Source organism: Passer montanus, unplaced genomic scaffold (genome assembly GCF_014805655.1).
Source record: "Passer montanus isolate IOZ18808 unplaced genomic scaffold, ASM1480565v1 scaffold17, whole genome shotgun sequence".
NCBI classification, from domain to species: domain Eukaryota; kingdom Metazoa; phylum Chordata; class Aves; order Passeriformes; family Passeridae; genus Passer; species Passer montanus.
The window spans coordinates 13904932-13931923 of NW_024364270.1; the positions used below are offsets into that span (position 1 = coordinate 13904932).

At 38.0% G+C, this 26992-nt stretch overlaps 1 protein-coding gene across 8 annotated transcripts in view; it reads left to right on the forward strand.

The window, feature by feature from the left end:
* ANO4 (anoctamin 4) overlaps positions 1-26992 on the forward strand; it is a 173360-nt gene that overhangs the window by 74704 nt on the left and 71664 nt on the right. For 5 of the 8 annotated variants that reach the window (XM_039704085.1, XM_039704083.1, XM_039704081.1 and 2 more), the window contains 2 exons: positions 1213-1349; positions 6057-6215. The exons of 2 other annotated variants lie outside the window; for them this stretch is intronic. In XM_039704085.1, the coding sequence (XP_039560019.1) occupies positions 1213-1349; positions 6057-6215 (296 nt within the window). The remainder of the gene's footprint in view (positions 1-1212; positions 1350-6056; positions 6216-26992) is intronic. One more of the 8 variants, XM_039704082.1, reaches the window with a different exon arrangement.

Genomic DNA, 26992 nt, shown 5'->3' on the forward strand with positions numbered 1-26992 from the left:
CAAAATGCTCGTGATCACTGGGAGCAGTTAGTGGCTTAATTTCTGGCAGCTATCCAGTCTCTCCACAGTGGGGGAATGGATTTTTACACCTGCAGCCAGTAGCTAGAAATGGAACTAAGATGCTGCCAGCAATTAGAGTGTTTTGGCTGTTACTATAGATTCTCACCAACAGGAATTACAATTGCCTGTCACTAAATTAGGGGAGTTGAGGACAAGCAAAAGCAACAGGAGTTTATTGCACAAAAGAAGAGTGATTTCAAAAGTCAGTCAAACTTGCAAGAGATGTGAATAGGGATAGGGGGTTAGACGAATTTCTGTCAAGACTATTAGATCTTTTCTCCACTGTAGTCAGTGGAAGGGGTTCAGTAGCTAGGACCTTTGGGGGTCCCTTCTAACAGTTATAGCTCTACTTTCATAATTCTGGATTTTGCCTATGAGGCATGAGATTGGAGAGCTGAAGTCCATTCACAGCTGAAGTGTGATCCTCAGCTAAGGCATTTCTCTTCTCCTGGCACACATCTCTTCATCATGTTTTTCACCAGGCCTGTAGTGCATGGAGTGCTAAGTGAACCTGCTCCTCCCATCTGGCAGTCACTCCAGAGCTTAATATCTGTACTTTTTATTAGGGTTAGTTTACCACAGCTTAAATCTGTAGATGTAAGTGATTGCTTCATGCAAGACTGAGGGATGTGTGGTAGGTGGATCTGAAAGTGTCAGATTTATATGCATCAAAACATGCCAAACTGTGAAAAGAGAAGTAGCTGCCCAGGTTTGTTTACTCAGTACCTTTCAAGAAACAGTATTTATTTAAGGCTTTCTGCCTCTGGCTGCCCCACGGGTCTGTACAACTTCGAACTCCATACTTTGTATAGCAGGTTAAAATTCTGCCTCCTAGGAAATTTCCAGAGAAAATACTAATCCAGAAGGTAGTCCTTTAAGCCATTTGCCCCAACAGAATCTGAGAAGATAGCTAATGTCTGTTTTATTGTGAGAGCAGATTATTTATTTTTAATCAGAGAGGTGTTGTGGTGTCCTAAATCTTTACATGGCTCATTGAAGAAGAAAGCATTCCAACAGTGCTCATCAGATTTTAAAATTAATGTGGTATATACTTATACCAGACCTAAAAATTGAAATTATTGATGGGTTACAGTTGCTGTCTTCATTGATTCAGTGGTGATTTGAATGTATATTTTTACTTTTGTTTTTTAGTAGCTAAGGATGTCAACATTTTTTTTGATGAGTTAGAAGGTGTGAACAGCCCTTCCAAAGATGATGATTCCCTGCTTCACCATGGTAACTTGACCAGTACTTCTGATGATGCCAGCAGGCTGGAAGTTGTGGGAGAGGTAAGGACACATAGAATTATTAATACAATATTTATTCATGCCCATTATAAAGATGTATTAAATCTAATTTGATTTAAAATCTCATTCTCTACCATCAAATTTTGTCTAATGTTTCCCATGAGAACTGGTTTTCCATTCTAAGATAATAATGCTGAAATATAAAATATCTCAAATTCAAAAGTTTTGATTTCATACACCCTCAGTGAAACACCTGTATAAATCCAAGGCTTCAATGCTTATGAAAATGCTGGAAAAGTTTCCCCTATATTTATCCTTCAAGAGGAAAGGGTGTGGAGAGGATTTATCTATGACTCCCATGAGAAGCATTGGGTGTCAGTCATGAGACACATTCCCTTCCAATGAAGAACAATTATCACCTGATGGTGCATAATGATGATTCAGAGAACACACCAGGGAGGAAATATTCAGAACATAGTCTCTTTTAAAATCTGTCCTAAAGCAGGCAAAGTGTCATGAACCCATGATGAAAATTTGGGTCTCAATTTCTTCCTGTGTCTTTTGTGAAGAAAGGAACAATATATCCTTTAATTTTGCCTCCCACTGCCCTGACACCCATGGATGTTAGGGTTGTTTCCTCAGCAAGTGAGGAGACCAGGGACTTCTCTCCTTTCCTCCACCTCAGGAATGGAGCTCCATCTAGGCTACTTACTGCACTGGTCTGATGTTACCTGCCAGTTGTGCCTGAGGAATTTTTGGCTGAGGGCTGACTGGAACAGATCAGAACTAGCAGGGACCATGATAGTAATTAAAAAATAGTAGAAAACCACAGGACATTGCTGAGGGCCCTGCCCTGACCCTCTTTTGTTTACTAGTTTTGATAGAGTTTAGAAGAGGCAATTAGAGATTTTTTTTTTCAGGAGCTAGAGGGTTTTGTGGTGCAAATTCTTTTGTGTAACACTGCTGAGGAGAGAGATAGAGATTTTCTTTGTTCTAGAAATTCAGCCCATAGAGAACTGCACTCCTCGAATGTTTAGACAGATAATTAAAGCAACAAAATTCAGGGCACCCTGAATATGTTTGACCTTGCTCACAATTTCGTCTTCTTTAATCATAGCCCTTCCTTAGCTTCCCATACAATGTACAAAGGACTCTCTTTGCCCTCTTGCACCATAATAGGCTAATCTGACATGACAGTCCCGAGTTGCATTTTGGGACCATGTACCATACGGTCTTTAGCAAAAAGGAACAGGTGAAAGGCACACGACATTTGTATGTTAAAGAGGAAAAAATAACATAAAATGATCAGAAGGACATGCTGCTGTTAATGTAATAATATTAGAAGAACAATACCTCAAAACCTTTTTTTCTCTTAGATGTGTTCTTTTTTGTTTTTTTAAAGGAAAAGGGAAAACCTTTGAGGAATATAAAAAGATTTAAGGGGTCTTTTTGTAATCATGGCTGAGGAAAATAGCAATGTAGGTCACATATTCGTATTAGATGGTGGAAAAAGATTAAAATTGAAAGTCTTAATGGGACTTAAGGGATGCTGCAGCTTACCAAAAAGAACTTTAAAGTACTTGGTCCCTACTGAACTCTAGAAGGAAAAGATATACTATTCAGGTGTTGTTTGGTTTGTATAGATATGTGTGGTTAAGTCCTTTGGCCTAAAGCTATCCTAGCATATTCATGTATATAAGTCATGTCTGAATGCTGATGGTTCCCAGCTGAGCACACGAAAATACAAAAACTACTGTATTCTTTGGAAAACAAGTGCAAGTTATGCAACACATATAAGTACAGCCATAAAGATAGACAGAAATGCTGAGCTTCTTGTTAGAGTGAAGTCTTCACTGTTCTATTTTCTTCCAGCATCCCTTTTTAGATGAAAGAATGGAGGTTTGACATACATGACAACACCACTTTTTCACCAAAAAACAGCAGTCAGATCTAGTGCTATATATTTTTTCTTCATCAGTTTAGGAAAACTGAATTTTGATGTTGTAACACAGGTAAGGGAGGTGCGATATCTGGAGGAAGGTAGAACAAACTCTTGTCTGGCATAGCATATGCCTGTAATACTTGCGTGGTGCAGAAGTCCTGCAGCTAACACTGATGAACCAGCCCTTACTGTCTCTGTATTTTGTTAGATCCTCAAGAGTTCTTGCAAGTCCAGACTCAGTCTGTAAATTTACCTTGGAGTATAAAACAGAGAGCCAGAGAAAGGGTTCCTTCCCAGAGGCTGTAACAGTCTAATAGGGTTGATCAACCTGGCTTTGACATACAGTGCTCCTAAAATGAAAAGGATCTTCAAGTACGGATAAGGGTGTCCAAGCCGCCTTTCTGAGTGAAAAATTACAATAGTGTAGCTGGTAGTGTTTCACAAGTCCAAGAGAAGTAATTGTCCCTGGCAGTCATATTTGTAGTGGAAGAAGTCCAACAAGCCAAATGCCTTGGCTGAATCTCACAGGTACTCTTTGATATAAGGTTCTGCATTCACTGATGAGTCAGTGCAGGGCAAACCAATTTTCTTCAGAGAAAGAAGAAGCATAGGAAGGGGCAGATCAATTTTTTCCCATGAAGTCACTCCTGCATGCAGAGAAGGACACATTCCTTATGGTGCTCTCAGGACAGGTCTGAGTTCAGATGAGGAGTGTACATTTGAAGTGCATCTCTCAATTGCCCCTGCCCATGATTTTTTTGGTAGTCCAGAGTAGTGCTGGATTTTAAACCTGTATTCCTTATGGATGTAAATCCAGTGAGTCCTTTGGACCAGATTCTAGTGGGCCCAAATTGAGCCCTTAAGCCTACATAGCAGATCCTCAGCATGGGCTGTTTTGCTCTACAGCAAAAACCAGCTCCATTCCTATTACACTCAAAATACATGAAATACAAAATACATTGACTCTAACTACTGAACAAGAGGCTTGCCAGGAGGGTTAGTAATCACAACAGGACCACCAAGCTGACCCACAGCCTCTAAATCTCCTGCTACACCCTTCCTTTATTTAAAGAATCTTAAAATACCCTTTCGGCTGTTGAGGCTTTTTTTATGTCTTCTTGACAAAGATTTTCAATGGAAAAGGATAAAATGTGCCTCCTGAGCTGTTTTCACATTTAATGTTCTATGAAAAATACTTCTTATATCTTGATAATATCATTTATCAGCATGATATGCAGTATAGATATAAATAGTTTGCTACTGTTTTTTCCTCAGAGATTATATCTTTTTTCTTGCCTTCTTTTTGGGCTCTAAGAACTGTTCCTCTGTTTTAAGCCTGCCCTAACTTGTGTCAGGAGTTAGACACTGTAATGAAAGAATGCTAGAAAAATCTCTTTCTTCCTTTAGGGAACTGGATGTACCAAGGGGATGGGACATTTGGGATACTTTCATTGGTTTTTCTATTTAATCAAAATGCTTGCTGAGAATCAGAAAGATAGCTTATACTAAACTCTTTGAATGGGAAAATTGTTTTGGGGGGGTTTCCTGTAAAAATAATTTTTCTTGTTACAGTGTTCACTTTGTAATTTAAATTCAGAAACAATTCTCTTATAGAGAAAGTATTTTGAAAATTCCCTTCTTCCCCCAGATGTGAAAGTCAAAATATTTTTTTTTCCAGAGTCTTGATTGTATATTATAGGGCAGGGCTATTTTTGACAGGAATAGCCGAGTGAGTTTTGGTGAAACAGAAGTAAATTAGCTTAACCTTCCCTTCAGCTCAGAGTTGGACAGATCTTGAAGTTCCTGAAGGTCCTTGCCCTTTTTACTGCTCAGAGGGAATGCTGTTTGTCCCCGTGTATCCTTCACAGTGAACATTTCCTGTATGAAAGGCTCCAACCAATGCAAACTGCCATGCAGTTTCAACTTGTCTGAAAGTGAAGGCTTAAACCTGGGCAGAACTTGTATAATGTAGAAGTAGTGTTAAATTGTGAGGAGGATCTGTAGAGAATTTCATCTCATGACTTACTGGAAAAAGACCATCAGTAAGGTCTTTTATATCTCAGGAGAATGACCTGTTTATCCTCTTATTAACAGTGAAATGAAGTGGAGTTTTTCTGTCAGACCAAACATTTGAACAGGCTTTTTTTTTTTTAAATAAAAGACACAATATTTATTGATTTTATGTGTTGCCACACCTAACACCAGTAATTCTTTCCAAATAAATGCAAATAAATCCATCCTCAGCTATTCCTTAAGCAAGGAATATTCAGTAGTTAGTTAGATGAGGTATGGTGAGGTCAGTACAGAACCTTCATGTTGTTGTCTGCATCCTATGGGGCAGACAGGTAATGAAAATCTCTGTGCCAGGTCTTAGTGTTTCTCACTACAGTAAACTATAATCATAATGTTAATGTTCACTCTTTTCACATCTACAAAGACATTCAGCCATATGAAGTTCTTAATTTTAAATTCACACTTCAGTAACATTATTCTCTATTTTATTAGTAAGAAATCATTCCTAACCTTGTGGAGAGTGGTGAGGGAGGGAGGTTCGCTTGTGTTTTCTACTCTCTCCTATCCCATCCCCATATGTCCAAGCATTTTCCTAAGACCTTCTGATGCCCCCTGAGGTCCCCTTCAGTAGGGAAGCCTGTGCTCCTCCCAGATGAAGTCAGAAGCACTGCATGTGAATGGCCTAAAACCTGAACAGCTTGTTGAGTATTACTGAAAACCAATGATGCAAACAGCAATGCAGCAATTATCATGAAAAATTAACATTACTGAATTGCTTGATTTTCTCTTTACAGGAAGTACCTGATAAGAATAAAACCAATGGACTATATTTTAGAGATGGGAAATGTCGGATTGACTACATCCTTGTGTATAGAAAATCTAATCCACAGACAGAGAAGAGGGAAGTATTTGAGAGAAATATCAGAGCAGAAGGACTTCAAATGGAAAAAGAAGTAAGAGATATTCCTTAAAAAACTTTCATGTTGAAGCTATATAGAATCTGGGGATATGATTTGTTTACCCTGAAACTCTTCACTCTGCTGTAGCAGTAGAAAAATGCTTTTAAGCATGCCTAAATATAGGCCAGAGCAGTACAAAAATGTAGCCTAAAGCAAAATCAGACACAGGGATTGAAGGCCAAAACAGGCCATTACAGTCATCTTTTTCAACCTTATGCACAAGTAGGCCACAGAATTTCATCAGTTGTGCTGTGCAATACAAAAAACAAGTACTGGGCTTGAATGGCCTGAATTCTCTCTGAGTGCAATCCATATTTCTGCACCTATCTTTTCTTCTAGCTACGTGCTCCACTATTTGCTGAGGCTCCTGGTACTCTTTCTAGAAACCTAACTAGATCCTTGCCTTCCTTTATCTGTCAGCTTAGGCAAAGCAATGTGAGAAGTATTTTAGTAGTTTGAAAACAGCTTAAAGTTTCTCCTTCTGTCTTAACTCTAAGCATTGAAATAATTGGGCAGTATATATGAATCATTTATATCTACATTATTTCCAACATAATGTCCTAAATCAGTAGTTCTTTTATGGACAAGAGTGTATAAATTAATGCAAAGTGTCTAAAATGCATTGATATGTTAGGTAGCAGGATCAAGGTTTAAAGAGACCACATCTCTTTTGTCAAGCCTATGATCTTCCTTAAACTTTGGTAAAACATTATTTCCAACATCATTTATATCAACATTATTTCCAACATAATCTAAATCAGTAGATCTTTTACGGACAAGAGTGTATAAATTAATGCAAAGTGTCTAAAATGCATTGATATGTTAGGTAGCAGGATCAAGGTTTAAAGAGACCACATCTCTTTTGTCAAGCCTATGATCTTCCTTAAACTTTGGTAATGTGCTTAAGCAGGGCTTAATCCTCACTTCCATCTCGAACAGGTATTGCTCAGTGTTTAGTTTTATTTGTGCCTGGTGGACTCACACTCATGCTAATATGCATGGTCATGCTGCCAGTGATGGAAACAGAAGAGGAATTTTCAGGATATAGGCTTTGATCAATTATGTAGGTGTTACACATTATCACCCTTTCTTTCACTGAATTCTTGGTACATGTGTAAAGATTCTGTCTGTGCACTTGAAATGCACACTTCTTTGGAGAACACTGGGGAGGGGGAAAGGGAAGCCTTTACTGAAAAATGAGAATTTTTCTTTTTTTTAAAATGTTTTTGATTGAACATGGGTACCGGTGTATGTAAGTGTATTAAGAGCATTTTACTGGTTACACCAAAAGTTACCCTAAGCTATTCCTTCAAATAAGCTGGAAGTCATCATCTTCAGTGCTGCAGTATTTGATAGATGTTTTTAATGGCAGAGATTGTTCATTGTTACATTTCGTGTAGACGTGCTACTGCCTGTAGAAGTTATGACCCAACATTCAAGAACATGGGAGTGTTGCTGCAGCTATTCACCTTCACATCCTAGAATTCTGCCCTGCTTCCACCAGGAGAGATGCTGACAAAGTCTCTAAAATTTGTAGAGAACAAATGGGGGTGGAATCCTCCCTATTAAAACATATGTCCAATGGTTTCAAATACATTTTTTCCTACTTTTTGGTTTTTGCAGACTTATAACTGTGCTAAGGTCAGCAGTGAAAGCTATGAAATCACTTTATATTTTAAGTATTATGAAACTTATTGCAACATTCTATGCTGAAAACTTTTTCAAATTGATGATTTAAGGGCTTGCTATAGAGGTTTTTTTTGGCTTTCAAGACCATTTATTTGGACTTTGCTGCCTAGGCTGCATGAATGATCTGCCAATTTGATTATTCATTTCAGTTTCTATTTTGCAAGTGACATGCAGTTTTATTTCTTACTAATCTCATTTGCCCTTGGTGTGACTTCTTGCCAGCATCAGTAATTGTACATTTTCTGAACAGAGAATTATCAAAATGAGGTTGTGCTACATGACTCAGGCTAATGTTTTTAAAATCAAAGGTAGCAATCTTTTTTAACATGTAACTCTGACCTAAAACTAAGCTCTAGCATGTTCATTTTATGATCACAATTGTTTCTAAATTAAATTATAATCCTGAAGGAAATAAGTACATTCTTAGTACACTCCCTCCCCCATCCCCAGAGATTAACAGTGCTGCATAACACTTAGCTTTAAACTTAGCTGAGCAATCACCTAGTGTCTAAATTATTTCTCTTTATTTTTACTTCTCCTATTTTTGAGACTACACATCATTTTGAGTGTTAATTCTGGAAAAATATAACTGCAGGATTTTTTTAAAGTTGTTCACATGCAATATACTGCTTCCACTGAAAAAAGTTTGCTCCCAGATGAAACGGGAAAGCTGCCTATTGCTTTGGCCACAGAACATACACAGAGGCAATAGGTAGCAACTGTTGGAGTGAAAGGTGTTTTATTACCTTCTGTGAATTTTGTGTGGTTGTTGGTTCATTCTCCTTTGGCTACCGGCTGTTCATATCTATCTTGGTGTTCGATTGTGTTAGCCCTGTCCTTTTAACATGAAACCATTGGCAGAGAGGAGAACTTACAGAGCTATCCACACTGCAATTTCAACATGCCTCACTGCAGGGAGGGAGAAGTTCACTGCAGTGGCTCCCTGACAAGTACAGCACGGTGAAATTCCCAGGAAGTGGTGAGTGCAGGGAGCAGTGTTCACTTTGCAGCATGAAATGAGAAAGTGAATCTGAAACGAATTCACAACAGCTGAAATAACTTCAGGCACAATGTCAAGATCATGTAACTGAGAAAGGTCTCAACAAATATATGTTTCTGACTCCAGGAAAAGGTGATAATGTTTTGCAGCTATTCCCCAACAAATTCACACTTACAGTCTTCAACTGTACCACACCACTCTGCCTTGGAAGCTCTGCCAGATTTGGTGCTCAGTACATACAGTAATAAAGAATGCGGGGATCCCAGACCAAAGAAAAAATAATTAAAACAATGAAAATTTTAACCAAAAAAAAAAAAATCATAGAGAAAAAATAGAACATATTTAAAGAGTGAAAAAATTAAAAATAGGGAAAATGGAATTAAATAATAAAGTATTTAAATTGAAAACAACACTCTAAGTGAATGCTAATTGAGCGGTGCAGCACAAGTCATTCTATGATACTTTCCCTTGCTTTTCTGTGTCTATTTATTCTGGATAGGATGAGTGTGTTGACCCTGTCACAGCCAGGCACTTCCAGACCACATTCAACACATATGATCACATGCAGAGATGTTCACACAAGGTAATCAAGTCTGTAGGCAATTCCTGGAAAAGAAACTGTATTTTCTTTTCAGCCATGTGAAACATTTCCTTTGTTGATTTATTCTCTTTTCCAAAGTCTCACAAGTGAGATAAGTGACTGTGATATCCTGGCTCTGGGATCCTCGATGACCCTGCTGCTCTCATTTTCCAATAGTTCTTGAAAAAGACTTTTATATGGGGAAAATGGAGAGGACAGTCTCCAAGTGCAGCGTGTACTTCTGGGAGATGAGGTACCAATCACACTGTAAGTTTGTAGGCACTGATACCATCTGTGAATATCACATGAGACTCATCCCTTCCAGAGCTGGTGGGCAAAAGGTTAACAGGGTGCTGCTGTCCACATTCTGATGGTGCATTTCAAATTTATCTTAATACAAGATAAACCTGAGACTTAGATCAACCCACTGACATGCAGAATAGAATTACTTGTGATCAGATTTATGTGAGGAGAAAATATAGATAGTGTCTGTCATTCCAAATTAAATGCTTATCCCTGTGGCCCAGCAATTTCTGGAAAACCTCTGTTTTCAAGAGAGAATGAAGAGTCAGAATTACTTTGAGCCCATGATACTTTTCACAAGAACAAGTATTTATAAATTTAACCTCTTAGCCAAAATCTGGAGAAGTACCCTTTTCCCAAATTATTCCTGCAGCATGAATTACTGTTTACCTGTCCTAAATAACCAGGTAGAACTCAGTTCCTGTCAAGAGTATTTACACAGTTCTGGAACACAAATAGAGTACCACAGAAATATTTCAGTAAGATACTTTAAACTATACTATCATAATAGGTCATGCAGGGAGGTAGCCAACATGCAGCAGCAAACTTATTACTCATTCACTTGCAAACTTTTTAAGCTGCACTGTAAAGTATTGCAAATGGGCAATAGAGGTGAGAAGTTTATGCTGGATGAACAAACACAGACCACACTTGCATGAGTAATTTGTACAAGAGAAAAAGAAGAAAGTCATCTTGCATTTGACTAAGAACAAGAGAAAAAGAAGAAAGTCATCTTGCATTTGACTAAGAACAATCTATCCAAAATGAATCTGATGTTGGGTTAGGATCTAATCATGTAGCCCTAGGAACAGACTAGACATTTAATTTGAACATGGCATGATTTTTTTTGGTTTTTCTGTTTGTTATGACTGTACTAAACTGTGTCATGCAGAGTATTTCTACTACTAAATGAACTTGATATATTATGCTTAATGATTGTGTTCAAAGTTTTTTATTTATAGATTATAAGTTGATTTCGTGCAGTTTACTTATAAAAGCAATTGACAGACAAGTGGAAAGTGAGTGATAGAAGTGTAGTAAATGGGAACTAACCACATGAGTAGTGAAAATAGTATTCAGGCCTTTTATTTTATTTATTTTGTATATTTATGGTAACAATTGTCTCAGTATAAAAGCAATTAACTATTTTAAACCAATAGTATTCCTTACTGCCCTGGAAAGCTGGACTCCTCACAGCTATTGCATGCAGAATGCCCTTCAGAAACTAGCATCAGATAAGGGCAGTAAGGAATACTCCTCACAGCTATTGCATGCAGAATGCCCTTCAGAAACTAGCATCAGATATTTTACAAATAACAGCCAATGCATTTGGACTTCTGCCAGCACATTGATCTTTGCATCTCCTTGATAAATGATGTCAGTGTAGTGCTAGTCCAGTTTTCAGAAGACTCCAAGTTGTGTGGGTTTTTGTGTTAAATGCCTGATTAGAAATTTAAACTTTGCCACCATAAGTGTCAAGCTGTAACCAGGGCACCTCTAATTGCATTCACTCCCTGCCTCAAGCAACAGCTGACATTTCTGGTGCAACATCTGGCAGCAAAAACACAGCTGGTGTATACTATAGGCAGTAGAAATACATAATAGGTGTATAAGCTTTAGTTGTGCTGTATGAACAAATATCTACTAGTAGGTATACTCTGAGTCCTAAGTTATGTTAACATGACCCTAGAAGTTATATTTTGAAATATTTTTCAGTAGTTGATGCAATATAATTACAAAATACTATTATTTCATGACTTGTCAAGTTTGCAAGCAGATGTAGATAGGTTCTTGAAGAGTTAGTAATAGTTGTGTAAAGCAGTTTCTTTTAACGTAGCTGTAACTTCGTGCTTATGGGGTAGGGCATAAGAAGCTAGAAATGTATTCAGTAAGATACTTATATTTAGCAGCAAGTTGGAGCCTGCTTTCAAGATGATGAATGTTGAGAGAAATTACAGATGACAGAAAGAGCACACAGAGTATCTCAGTGACTTTTAGCACATCCCTGAGTGTAAAAGGAAAATAGACCTATGACCATGTCAAAGTGAGGTAAAACTTGGAAATAAAGAACAAGAAAAAGCTAAGAACTTCAAAGACTGAAACTTCTGAGCACTAACTGTGTTCAGAGAGTGACGATGTGAAAGAGGCATTATAATCAGCAGCTATTACTTCTGAACTTAATCAAATACTATCAACTTTCTGGGGAAAAAAAAATGACATCTACTCCTTTTTGTTGTTGTTGTTGTTATTGTTGTTGTTGTTGTTAGTACTGCAGAACCAAAACAGTTGAGAGACTGATCTGCTTTTTTCTGGTTTGTGCGTCATCAGTGCAATTGTTCATGAGATTCCTGTTACATAAATGTTTTTTTCTGCTGGTGATTCATGGGTAGAAAAGAATTGAGCTGACTTCCAGACCCCAAGTGGTACTTGCAGATCTGAGATAGAAAAGGTGTTTTATAAATGTAGCTTATGTAATTTGGTTCTCTGAGCCATACACAATAAAATCTCAGTGCCTTTATAGTTGATTCCAAGTTTATTTTTCAGTTATGACTTCAGCTTATCCAGTTATTGAAAGAACAATAACTTTTTTGTAGTTTATTGTAGTTTATAGATGTAATTTAATCAACCAGGCATACAGTTTAAACCAGAGTGCTTAATCTATGGTCAACTGCCTTTTTACAACTTGCCAGGAGAGTTTGTGTGGTAGCCAGGAGCAAGCTGCAGGTCAGCTGGAAAATCTTTTCCTGACTGATAGTTTTTATTTTGTGCTCATAAAAAAAGCCGTGTTGAGCTTACTCTGCATGTACCAAAAGCGCCCATCCACTAGAGAAAAGGTGGCTAATTCCACCACTGAAATTATGTCAGCTGTCCTCTGAGCTTTTTGACCGAGAGAAATATAGCTATGAGCATGCCTATGTGAGATATGTACTAGGAAGCACTGGGACAACACTAAGAGTGGTGATTATCCCTACTGTGCATGCATGGTAGGTCAAGAAACATGCAGGATGTCACCTATGGATAACAGGTTTCCTTTAGGCCAAACTGGCACTTGTACAAAAGTAGGCTTTCTTGATCTTTGGAGAAGACGAAACCTTGTATTGGGTTTGCATGGCAAGGTTTTGTTGGTAAGTGGAGCTAGAGGGGTGGCTTCTGTGAGATGTTGTTAGAAGTTTCCCTCACATCTGTCAGAGCCAGTGCCACACAGCTCCAAGATGAGCTCGCTGTTGGCCAAGACTGAGCCCGTCAATAATGGTAGCTCTTCTGTGATAAAGTATTTAAAAGCAGGAAAAAGCCTGCTGCAGACCAGCAGCCAAAAGAGGGGAATGAGAATATGTGAGAGGAACAACTCTGCAGACACCAAGGTCAGTGAAGAAGGCAGGGGAGGAGGTGCTCTAGCTGCTGGAGCTGAGATTCCCTGCAGCCCATGGTGCAGACCATGGTGAGGCTGCTGTGCCCCTGCAGCCATGGAGGCCCACAGGAGAGCACATATCCACCTGTAACCTGTGGAGAACCCCACAATGAATGCCCAAAGGAGTCTGTGAGCCTGTAGAAAGTCCACAGCGGAGCAGACTTCTGGCAGGTCCTGTGGCCTCCTGGAGAGAAGAGGCCATGCTGGAGCAGATTTGTTGGTAAGACTTGTGACCCCATGCAACAGACCCACCCTGGAACCATCTGTTCCTGACTGACTCCATCCCATGAAAGAGACACATGCTGGAGATGTTTGTGAAGAGCTGCAGCTTGTGGAAAGGGCCCAAGTTCGAAACACTGGATCAAGGGAAGAGTCCTCCTCCTGAGGAGGAAGGAGCAGCGTAAAGACCTGACTGCAATCCCCATTCCCCATCCTTACATACCACTGGCTAGGAGGAGGTAGAGAAAAGTTGGAGTGAAGCTGAGCCTGGAAAGAGGCTTGGGGAAAGGTGTTTTAAGGTTTGGTTTTATTTCTTATTATCCTATTCTAATTTGATTGATAATATATAAACCAATTTCTCCAAGTGGAGTCTGTTTGGCCCATGATGGTAACAGGTGGGTGATTTCTCTTTGTCCTTATCTAGACCCATGAGCTTCCTCTTCCATTTTCTCCCCTGTCTTGATAAAAGAGGCAGTGATGGAGTGCCTTTACTGGATACCTGGCATGCAGCCAGGGTCAACCCACCACAGGTGTAATTCAGTGTTATTCCACCACTGTGACCAGTATCAAAAATTCCGTAGCTTTCATGGACTCTAGTAAGTTGTTTCAGTGTCTCACTTTTCTGATCCTATTATTCCATATGTAAATATCTACAGCTAATGAACTTACAGTACAAATTATGCAGCCTGCAGGCTCTGTATTTTCATAAGCAGCATAACTATTATTATAAGCAGGTGCAGCTTGTTATTTAATGTTTTAAGCACTGTGTCTGGTTGCATCCACAAATCAGGGACAGGGACATCAACATGACGTAAACTATGCCTGCAAAAAGGGAACCAAAGTGAAATGCAAACCTTACCACAAGCATTATATACAAAAGTGCTTCCAGCTATTTCGTTTTAAATGCTGGGCTATTCATTTCATCCCAATTCAGACAGAGAAAATGGAAGTCAGACTGTCTTATTATCTAATTCACATAGCAAAAGGAGTCTCTTTTCAGCAATGTTTTACAGAAATATGTGTTGGTACAAGCAGAACAATGTCCTTTCCCAGGGAGTATTCTGTACCAAAAAGCCACAGTCACTAAACAGTGGAGAAGTTTCCAGCTGCTTGAACTTCTGAGGGAAAAGTTTTAGATTTCAGATGCTATGTCCACTGTACAGCACAATGGCAATTAAAAAAAAAAGGAGATAAATGAAACACTGGATAGATAGGTTCTGAATTCAAATTTCAGAATGCAGTTCTTAAAGACCAAAAAAAAAAAAATAAAAGGAGATAAATGAAAGACTGGATAGATAGGGTCTGAATTCAAATTTCAGAATGCAGTTCTTAAAGACAAATTTCTTGATTATCTGAGGGAGCCCATAAATGAATATGTTTCTGAGTTGACAAGTGCCAGCCTTTAACAAGGCATTGTAAAACTAGTAGACTAAGCAAATGTTGCTGAAAACTTGATCTACTTTTCAAAAAAAGTATGGTTCTTCCAAGGAATAGGGAGGTAATACAGAAAATATATAGATAACTGAATAGGAATTTAAAAACCCCTGACATGATTTTTTCAGGAACAGGTAAAATTTCTTGTCAAAGAATTTACTGTCATCAACATCTACAAATCAGAACATCAAAATCTTTTGAAGGAAAAAAAAAGGGGAAAAGATTAAGCAAAAATTTTCAGGGTGATGTCCCCTATATGTCAAAAGTCACCTTTCCCTTTACAATAGCTGGTCTTACAGTGCAATTATTTTCAAGGTGTTGTTTCACCTGCCAGCAGCATCAGGAATAAGATAATGCACAAGGCTATAGTCACTTAATGCACAGTGAGAGCTATCATTGCCCAAAGGTGACATGACTGGCTTGCTGCAACACTCCCTTACAGTAATGGCTTAATAAGCAAAAATCTGAAGTTGTCTCTAGGGAACAGAAAGACAGAGTATATAGAAACCCAGCAATAGGCTTTGTGTTCTCATTTTATGTTAATGGTTTTGATGTTGAACTTGTTTTAAGACAGCACGGTATTTACAGCATTATGCATCTAAAGCAAAGAGCAATGGTTGGTCTCGGGGACATTTGCATCTTCCCCTAATGCCTGAGGTGGTGTGGGGCTGCCCCCTGAAAGTAGTGCCAAGAGGGAAACATGAACCTGGGAGGGACAGTTCCCTTTCTCACTGCTCTTGGCACAAGGACTCCAGGCCCTCTCATTGTCTGATTTTCTTTGTCATACAGGGTTAAGTCAGTGATGGAGCAAGTGGAGCATTGGTGCTCTGTGCCTTGGATTAACTGTATCTCAGTTGTGGGAACAGAACAAAGTAGAACTAATTACATCAGGGCTCAACTTCCTTGAAAAAGACCTTTCAGTTTATGGGTCTCTGGGCCCAAATGAAATGCAGAATTATCCACTGCATATTTACATATTTGTTTCTTGCTGCTTGAGTGGTAATGAAATAGTGTTGTAAATGAAGTTTAAAAAAGCCTGACCTGAAGGAAAAATGCTTCTGACATAGCTATACAAACTGAAACTTCTGTCAGCCAGTTAGTCATGTCCTCCTGCTTAAAGTCTTATCTGGTTTAAAAAACTCTCTTCTGTGCAGAAACTATCTTCTATTTTGTTATCTGAAATCTCTTGAAAGAATCTGTAAGAGTACATTTCAGACAAAACACTGTGAAAACCCTTTTGTTTCCTCTTGGAGCTCTTCATGGTACTCTACTTATTACTCTTCTTAGTTACAGCTTGTTTTCATTAATAGACTCAAATAGACCTTTCCTTTGATAACAAGATTTACTCCAATTTCTCAAAATATAAGAACTTTGTGCTTTCTTTTTTTTTTTTCTAAAAGCCATTTCTTACACCTTTTTAAACTTTGAAATTTTTCAGAAAGAATAAACCCTCCACAGTGAAAATGTAAATAGGTGAAGAACAAAATGGAGACGTGTACATCTGGAAACCATGATACTCTGTCTTGCAATACACAAAATTCATGTTCTTGTCCTCAAGAAACTTGTCTTTTTGTATTTGGATTTCTGCGTCTTTTTGTGCCTTATAAGTTCATAATCTATTCTGTGACCTGATTTGCTGAGGAATCTGGAGAAGCTCCAGAGTGCTGGTGGGAAGGCATGTCTGAAGGTCAGCTTCGTGAAGCAGAGCTGTCACCAATGCTAGATCATGGTCTAAAAAGCCGTGGATGGTCATGGCTTTTTTCTATAGAATTCTATAGGTTTTCTATAGATAACAGCCTGGCCCTTCATCACCAGAGTTCTTGAAGTTGTACTGTGAGTGCTATTGCTATTGGAAACTTTGACTTTCTGAGACAAGATTGGATTAAACAAATGTCCTGAAACAGCAGTTAAGAGAATAGAAGCTGTGATTTTTAGAACATTCCAGGTCAATGTTCTTGTGCAAATTTATGAATTTTATCATCATTAGCTTCAGAAGTTCACAGGAGAGAAGGATTCAAGTAATAGAATACAGAAAGTACTGACCAAATTCAAGAGGACTTTTAAAATACAGAGGACACTGATGGGAGGCTTTGTTATTTAAAGATCTGCATTTCCCTATGTCTTCTCTGCAGGAAGAATGAATAGGGTGGGATGGGGGAAATGGATGGCAGCCAAGGCCTTGTAAAATGTTCTGAATCAAATGCTGCTGCTGTGATGTGTCCCAGACAGCTGAGCACTGCACTAGAGGCACCCATGAAGGTGCAGTTGTAGGAAGTAACGTGTCTCTGCTACTGCAGAAGTTGATACGGGTGGTGAGGAGTAGGAGTTCAGGGAAAATAAGGTGGTTTTACTGCGGAGCCTCAGGAGAAAAAAAACCCCAACATATTGACTGTAGCTGTTGACAATGTACATAATCTGACTAGGTAGGCAGGAACAAGCCCTTAATATGCATCAGTTCATCTAATTTTGAGGAAAATAGAACAAATTAATTATACCTTGAAGGTTCCTGTTCCTCTCCATTGCAGACATCTAAACTTAGTTGCCCTGAATCACACCTGTGGTGTCTGCTCCTTGGGAGAAAGCCTTCAGGGAACCTCTCAGGACCAGTGGGCTTAGAGACATGATAGTGCCAGTGTTTTGATACAAATATCAGTATCCAGCAGGGAAAACTGGGTCAGACACCTGTCACACACCATATCTGTAAACTACTCAAGATAAGCCTATTTGTTTGCCCTCTGTCCAAGTGGTGTCTATAGATTTGTATTAATAGATCTGTGGATTGCAAAATCATCCCCAGTACTGGTATAACGTAAAGTATGCAACTAATGGAATTGTGTGACAACTGAAAATTTCCATTCTAAAACCCCCAAGGTATGGAATGGATTAATGTTTCTACAGTTTTTTTCAATTATTTGACTTTTTTTGTTCTTTGATGTTTTGACTGGGAATTGATGACTGCTTGCCATGCTGATTTACATTTTGATCTTGGGCTGGATTTTTGTCTTGTGAAAGGAAACACAATTCATATCTCCTACTAATGTATTATTCCAGCCAAAAGGCACAACACAAAAATTGTTTGGGAAAGGTGAGCACTTCAGAGTTTTGGGAAAGGGGGGAATTTAGAATGGTGGTGAGAAAACATAAAAAGGACACTAGAATCAAAATGTGGAAGCATATCCACATTAAATCATGGCAAATATAAGAGAAAAGCCCCCTTCTCATTGTATAGCTCCCATTATAAAAATGTGACTGTGAAATCTCTTTGGAAATACAATGCAAGCCCTTAACATCTTGAAACAATTGTTTTGTATTTATTGAGAACATCTTAACAGATAGCAGCAAAAGAAAAAGTCAAGCAATTAATAATCACTAGAATAGATTAGACTCAGCAAAGAGTTTTAGCTGAGGAAAGGGAAACATTTTGAATATGTGAAAATATTTCATTTAATCAGATTCAGTATTAAATACCTGATATGAAAATGCTGTACTAGGTGTTACAAAGGCTATCTTTACAAAAGAGAAAACAGATATAATCCAGTGAAATACCAAAACATGATATTTTGTATGGACAGTTTTTTAAAGTAAATTAAAGTGAAAATTTTTACCTGTTTCCTGACATATTTTTAGAAACCTTGTCCAATTTTCTCCATTTTCATAAAACTTATTCAGTTTAGTGTTGCAGCAAAATACTTTCTTACATGGCATGACAGCTGATCACTGGAATGCTCATACAGGACTAACCATGCCTCACTAGCAAAGCTTTTATATGCTATCTTCTTAATTGATTTCATAGATTATTTGTAGAGCATAAAGGATATTTTCCATTAGATAATATGTCAAATAAAAGAAAACCTCATTTCTTAAACTCATGACTACATTCTTGATGCAGAAATTATCTAACAGAAGCCTTTGCAATCAGGATCTCTGGACCAGATCTTTGTTTCATATGACTACTAAAAAATAAAATTAGATCAACAGCCTGGGATGTAGAAGTCCTGTCTTCAGAGATTATCACAATCAGTTCTTAAAACTCCTAAAACTAAAATGGGAACACGAGTATGTACCAGGTTTTCTTGAACACCTAGAATTTGTATCTACTAAACAGTGCCTATGCACCTCTCTAAACAGCTGACAAACATTGTAACTCCACAGCAAAGTCCTGGAGCACTGTCAAAAAACTATTACCGATATCCAAAAGCACTGATCTCTTTCATTGTGTCACTCTTGAGTTCCTAGCCTCTTGTAGATTGAGTTGTTTTAAGTGTATGCCTCTAACAATGGGAAGATTTGTTTTTGGTGCCCTTAACAGCTAAGTGCTGATCTTGAAGACTATAAAAACGAACATCTCAGAAAGCAATTTTAAGTAAAATAATAACATATTCCACAGTAAGTGGAGCACACAGATAATGTTGAAACTCTGAAGGATATTGGATGTGCTTGAAGAAACTTGTGCTTTTAATACCACTTTTGCCTGAGTCCTCTATGTTTTTTATCAAATAACTCTTTATTGATTTTAGCATGGTGAAAGCAAAATATGTGTGTGTGGATGTGGACAAAGAGTTTAAGTAAAGAACCATTTCTGCCTTCTTTACAGGGTTTATTACAGTAATATCCACATGAGAGTATAATATAGGGCTTCTCATTTTATCCCAGGCTAAGCACCCTCAGCCACTCATATATTCCTTACAGCCCCACATGCCAAGTCATAGAAATTCTTGTCTGGTGTTCGATAGAATCTGACCTAAACCTCCTTCGCTGCAATTTAATCCAGTCATTTCTTGCCCAATTGAGAAGGAAAATGGAGTGCAGTGCGTTCCCTTCTTGCTCATAACTATTTCTTACTTATTTTTAAAATGTTACTGTGGTCTTTGCTTAGCATTTTCTTTGGTGTTTTGAATTCCATCTGTGTTTTGAACAATTTTTTTCCCTTAGGTCAAGTTTCCCAAAACTGTTTATCATTCTAATTGCCCTGCTCTGATTTTTCTTTAATTAATCCATCTATTTCTTACTCAGGCTGTACTTTGCACCCTGCTGAATAGCCATACAAAATAAAAGACTAGGAAATTTGAGTCCTGTATGCTATTAATTTGATTTTTTAAAAAAATTTCATGCACATTACCCTGTTCTAGCTTCTCTTTCTGGCTTCTCTTCTTGATTCATACATGTTTTGTGTTCATCTTTTCTGCATTTAACTCTCAGCCAGCTCACTATCTTTTGTTCTACAAGAATGTGTTTGTCAGACACTAGAGTGTAGCATGAGAAGTCATTTACCTAAGCACAGAGCATGGTTTCCCCCTCCCCCATTCTCCTCTGCTCTTCATTATACATTAAAAATATTCATATGTTAGATAAGTGCATCACTTTAGGCACTTGGTGACATTTCCAACATTAGACTTTCTATTTTCTTGTCAGTGTTGCTGCCATTGCACTTTCCACCAACGATGTACAGTGGTGATGATTGCTCAGTTGTTACCCAGAGCTCTTTCCTTATTAGTATTTTGATATTTTCCTGTTAACCTTTCATGTTTTAAAGGGGATATGATATCTCTGTTAGATGAGTTCTTCTCTTAAAATCTGCCAGAAAAAAAGTATTTCACAGATTTCAGTTTTCTCCCATTTTGTGCTGAAATACCATCTGGGCAAAGCAAGAATCCCCACAATCTTGTTGCCTTTGTAGTTTGGGAAATTTAATATATGTGTATTTTATACAAGGTTCCTTTAATTCAAAAGCTGAAAATACTTCCTGTTACTTTTTCAAACTGAAGTTCTAAAAAATAGAGCTTTGTAACTGGCTGTGCTCCAGAGGCTGCTGTTGGCAGGGATCTGATATTGGGAGATCTGGTCCATGGTACATGACACACAGTCAGGCTGATGGGCAGGACTGGCTGCCCTCTGTGGTGCTGAGAGGAACCTGGCCAGAGAAATGTGACTTTGGCTGATGAGGAGATAAGAAAGCAAGATGCCGATGGGATTCTGGAGGAGGAAACAATTACAAGGAGGAAGGAAACACTGAGAGAAGTACTTGTCAGTTGTGTTTCTGGATATTAGTGTGTAAGACAGGGGGAGGGGGAGTTGCTTTGAAATATTGTGCTGGAGAAATTAGTTAATTTTTGTAATTTTGTAACCTCTCCTTTTTTGAAGAGCAATATGACAGTGGTGGACAGTAGGGCCACAACATTATTTTAGAAAAGAAATTCACCAGCTGTGCTACTGTGATGATAACAATTCCGTTCAAAGCTTTCAGTCCCTAGTACTAAGAACTAGGGGAGGTATGTGCCATAAAATTTTAATATAATTTCTTCCCTAACCAATTCACCACTTTGCCCTGACATTCAAAAGAGGTTACACATGATGGTGTATGTGTGTTGCTACAGCACAAGTAATTACAGTGACTCTGCAAAGTTACATCAAATGATGCAAAGCACATTCCTACACTACATTTCTCTGACACACTGGATGTTATATTTTGAATATTTGACAGGAACAACAGCCTGCAGTGTATGTGTGATTATAATACCCTAAGAGGTGGTTTGTTGAGATAGTATTCTGCAATTTACAAAATTTTCCCTGTTTTCTAGTGATGTAACACTAATAGAATTTCCCTCCAATTTTAAAATATCTTTTGTAATATTCATCGGGCCCAAAATGCCATGCTTTTAAGACAATTCCTTTCAACAAAATTATTATTATCTATAGAGCTATTCATGTATGAACCATATTGACTTATATCAAAAATTATCTAGTGGAATTATAATTTTCCTGTCAGAAAATCTCTGTAATAGAAGAAAATGTCTATCACAGTGCATCTATAAAGAGCTTGAAAAACTGGCTTATTAAGTGAAGTGAGATACTGATTTTATTTCCATGTTGTGTTTCTCTACTTCCCTGTAGAAGAGAACGAAACAAATTGCTGCAAGAATACATGTTCCAGAGGTACAATAGATGAGAATTCCAATTCTGCTTCAAAATTTTGCACTGAATAAAAGTATCTGAATAGTACCACAGAGCTAAAAACTCTTTTGTAACTTCTGTTTCACTTATGGATTGTGAATTCTCTGCTGCAGCTCTGAGAGGCACAGCCCTTATAAAAAATGGACAAAATGCAAAAAAAAAACAAAAAAAAAACAACCAAACAAAAAAAATCGATCTGAATAGTACCACAGAGCTAAAAACTTTTTTGTAACTTCTGTTTCACTTATGGTCTGTGAATTCTCTGCTGCAGCTCTGAGATGCACAGCCCTTATAAAAAATGGGCAAAATGCAAAAAAAAAAAAAAACCCACAAAAAAAAACCAAAAAAAACCAAACAAAAAAACCCCAAAAAAATCCTAGAACTATTTATCTCTCAATAGATAAAAAAGACATTTTTTACTTTCCTTAGCTGAACAAGCTGCCTTTTGTAAACTGGGGGCTTCTTAAAGAAAAAAAAAAAATTTATCACTAGAAAAGGACAGTATGGTTTATTAAATAAAGAATCTTCATCTCAGCAGTTTCCATGGTACAAGTGAATTTGGAAAGAGAGATTCTTTGTCAGCGTATCTGTTATTTGTGGCCTTCATTTCACACATCACAGGTGTCTCAAAACCCAAAATTTTTCTGCAAATAAGTTCAGGATTAGTATCACCTCTTTGCAACATATGCAATCAAATGAAACCTAACATTATCTCATGTGATAGTGAAAAAGAGGACTGGTTTGTTTTCTGCAACTTCTCTGGGGATTCTTTGTCAGCATATGTGTTACTTGTGGCCTTCATTTCACACATCATAGGCATCTCATAACCCCAAATTTTTTTTGCAAATAAGTGCAGGATTAGTACCACTTCTTTGCAACATATGCAATCAAATGAAACCTAACATTATCTCATGTGATAGTGAAAAAGAGGACTGGTTTGTTTTCTGCAACTTCTCTCATTAGATCTGCATGTCAGAGCTCTGAACTAGGAGAGGAAATCCTCTCTGTGCTCTATCACATTTATCTGAACCATTAAGATACTGAGCTCCATCTGGTGCTGCTCTGCTCTTCTGTGTCATACAGGAGGTGTTTTCATCCAGCACCTTATGTCAGTAGGCACACTGGGAGCAGCAATAATTGATCAATAGCACAGCTCATGTTTAGGAGTCTGCCTTGACAATTCATTGTGCCATGCATGGGCACTGCTTTATCACAACAAAATAGAACATTCTGAAGGAAATGCATAATTTGACCTTGTCAAACCTCGACCTTGTTCCATTTAAAGCATGTCTAACAAATGAAGGGATTTGTACACAGTTGCATAAAAGGATCCAGAATTTTGCCTTCTTAGTTTTAGAGACATTCTGTATTTCAATTTCACCTTGTCTCTTTGTCTAGATAGAGCAAAGGTAGAGCAATTAGATTCTAATTGCTCTATCTTTGCTTAAGATAGTGGGGGTTTTCTCCTGTTTCTGATGTGTGGGTTTTTATCAGATGATCTAGTTACATAGAGGTCAAATTACTTGGAGCTTAGCTAAGCAGACAGATGAAAAATAATGCGCACCATCAATTATTAGAAATTTCCACTCTGCACTAAACTGTGAGATTTCTTTTTATGATCAACATGAAACTGTGGTTTGCTGAAGACAACACATTAAAATGGATTTGCCTTTATCTCTTGGGGTTTTGTATTTAATTTTTTGTGGGAAGTCCTATACAGTCTTAGCATGGTTTGTGATTTAAAAGAAGGTCAATCTATCTAATTTTTTTAGTACAAATTGTGAACTGAATATTGGTAATCAAGCCTATTCCCACCATCACATTATGATTTGGAAAGAACTTCCCTTTCATGTAGTATGATAGTATACCTGAAGAGATGGCTGCTCTACCACGCGCTTTGGCATATTTACAAGACAACTTTCCTTTTAAATTTTGTTTACATCTTTTTAGTGTATCATATCTCTTGAGTACCTTAGGAAGACTTCAGAATGCATTTGCTCAGAAATTCATTTTGTCCATCTTATTAAAGAAATATAACAACTGTATAACAGTTTGTATAAAGTGGAAGAAGAAAGGGAAAATGTCTTGCTCATTAAATGAGGAAGGCAGGAAAGTTTTGCAGCAATGATTAGAAAAATGTGAAATGAATTATTAGAAGATGGCTCCTCAAACTCTTTCCAGTTCTAATAATCATTGCAGTAAGATAAGTAAGGCACAGAAAACTGAGATATTAGTTGAGTGAACAAGCATTTGAGTCACCCAGACTAGCAGAGTTTATGGGTAACTCTAACTGGTAGAGTTGTAAGTGACTCACACTCTTCTCATGTATCTTTCCCCTTCATTTAACTGGTCTTGGTTTTCCTTTGGTGCTATTTCTTTCCTGGAAAATGAGAGTCTGTATAAGTCTGAGAAGGAGCAGTGAGAGTGCATTCCTGTGACTTCCCTGCAGAGCAGAGGCACATGTGTGTCCTGCACAGCCAGGAATGGGGCAGAAACCCACCCAGGTGTTTCCAGCCCGTGTTGTTATCCTTGTGCCAGCATGGGACAGCACCCAAGACAACAAGCTGTACTAACAAGCATATGCATTACCCCACTGCTTCTCCTATGGCATGGGCTAGCACCTCTGCCTGTAGTTACTCATGTGGAGAATGTGTAGCTGGCTTGAAGAACTTGGGGCTTGTGTCATGTGGACTGAACTGAACTGACAGTAACCTTAAGAGTAGTCTCTTCCTCAGCTGTGCTCTTGTTGAGCTCATGTGCGTCTCCCTTTAGAAAGAATTTTGAGTTGCACCATCAAATACAAACCAGGTGTTTCCAGCCCATGTTGTTATCCTACTTGTGCCAGCATGGGACAGCACCCAAGACAACAAGCTGTACTAACAAGCATATGCATTACCCCACTGCTTCTCCTATGGCATGGGCTAGCACCTCTGCCTGTAGTTACTCATGTGGAGAATGTGTAGCTGGCTTGAAGAACTTGGGGCTTGTGTCATGTGGACTGAACTGAACTGACAGTAACCTTAAGAGTAGTCTCTTCCTCAGCTGTGCTCTTGTTGAGCTCATGTGCGTCTCCCTTTAGAAAGAATTTTGAGTTGCACCATCAAATACAAAGGTGTAGAGAGAGCTGCAGGGCAGTTCAGTGCATCCTGGAAGGTGTGGGTGCTTTGGAGGACTTTGCAGTCCAGATTGATAATCATACATGTATTTCTTGTCTTCCCTGATTGTGTGAGCTGAGAAATAAAGACTCTGCAGAGGGAGTTGAACAATCAAAGAGCTTCACGCTGCTGGAGCAGGGGCAGGTGCTCAGACCTGGGCTGCTGCCAGCACGTCTCTATCCATATGGAAGTTCAGCTGTAATCTTTCTGTCCAGAGACACTCTGGTGCTTAGAGAGGTTGCAAGGTCTCCAGTCACAGAGATATTCAAGACCCCACAAACCACTCTAGTTGTCCCTGCTTAGAGCAGGAGATTGACTAGATGGCCTGTATTATTCTATGATGCAATAAGCAGTTTATTCAATTTTCTCTAGTTATATGTATGGAAAATCTATCATAAGCCTGCCTGCATTTTTTGTGTGTTTCATTAATTATCGTGTTTGGGAAATTAACTGTTGGACAAAAAATAAACTGCCTTTTTCTTTACCAAAGCAATGCTTTTCCAATAAGCTTCTAAAAGCAAACATGAATATTTAATGGACAATTCATTAAATGTAAGTATTTTCTACTTCAAAAAATTATTAATGAGAAATAAATCCATATTGGAAAAATATTGGCTTTATATTTTACACTTGGGATAAATCACAAAGGAAGCTGCATTATAAAATGTAGTTCAATTGTGTGATGCATTTTTAATGGCCTGTGATGTCAAAAGAAAAATAATGTACTTAAGAGGCCTTTCTTTGGCCCAAAGAACAGTCAAAAAGATTTGATGATGTCAGTTATCACTATATAAATACTAATTTTTTTAATCTAAAATTTGAGCCTATAACAGATGTTTCATTAATGATACAATGCCAAATACTCTTTCCATAGGTAAAAATGCACTATTCTGCCCAGAGATTTTAGCTATATGCATTTTAAATCTACAAATAATGATTTCACATGTTTATAGTAATTTTCCAGTACAGAGGAATTAAAGGATATTTGTCAGATAAAATCCATACTATTAGCTATTTTGTTACAGAGATCTTACTCAGATGGGACTAACCTGTATTCATTCAGTATTTGCTGATGGAATTATCAAGAAATGTTTTATCATTTCCTCCCAGTCACATCAACCTTTTCCATTAAGATAGTCATGCTGCAGATATTTCTAATTCTTTTCTCTCGGAAGTGCAGTCCAAGTCAGAGGATATTGTTTCCATGGTTGATTTACTACAACTAAGTTACCTTCCTGTAAGACCCATTCTGCAGATTTAAGTGACATTTGTTGGAATTAAAGACTTCCTTCTGATGTCATTTCTTATCTTAAAGGAATTTCTATTTCTCTACTGCAGATTGTGAGCTCATCATTGCACAGTACATTTGAGCAGTGAGATAGTATTTGCATTTTTCTTCTACTCAAGTAACCTACCCCATTCTTGAAGCTGTCCTCCCACTCACATATTTTTGTCTACATAGAAGGACATTGCAAGCATTTCCCCCTGTTCTGTTCCACAATTGAGATCCTGTCATATGCTGCCAGAAACTAAGCACTGTAACAATGACACCTGCTCTGAGCTGGATTAGATGACACATTGCCTCAATGCTGGCAGGAAGCAGCCACCTGCCTGCATCACTAACTTCACTGGAGCAGAACCTCTGCAAGTACTTTGCAAAGTAGAACAAAAAAAGCTTTACTTCATCATCACATTTTGTCATGAGATTTCACATAAAAATCACTCTGAATTGTAATCATGTGCCTCTGTAACCTTAGATCAAGGTATTCTACATTTCACATGTCAGTGTTCTGAGGTCAAAATTGCTTTTTATCAACAGCTTCCTATTTTTTACATAGGGCTATCTTTTTATTCTTATTTTCATCCTTGCTGCTTTTGCTCTACAGTTTCTTGCAAGTCAAAGGCTTCTTAATATCCAAATGAAAATGTGAACAATATAGTCCTCTTTTTTCACTAAACCCATGCTTTTGTTGAAGGTACATGTGTGAAAGATATTGACACTGTTATTCGTTAGGGTCCTCAGAAGCATGA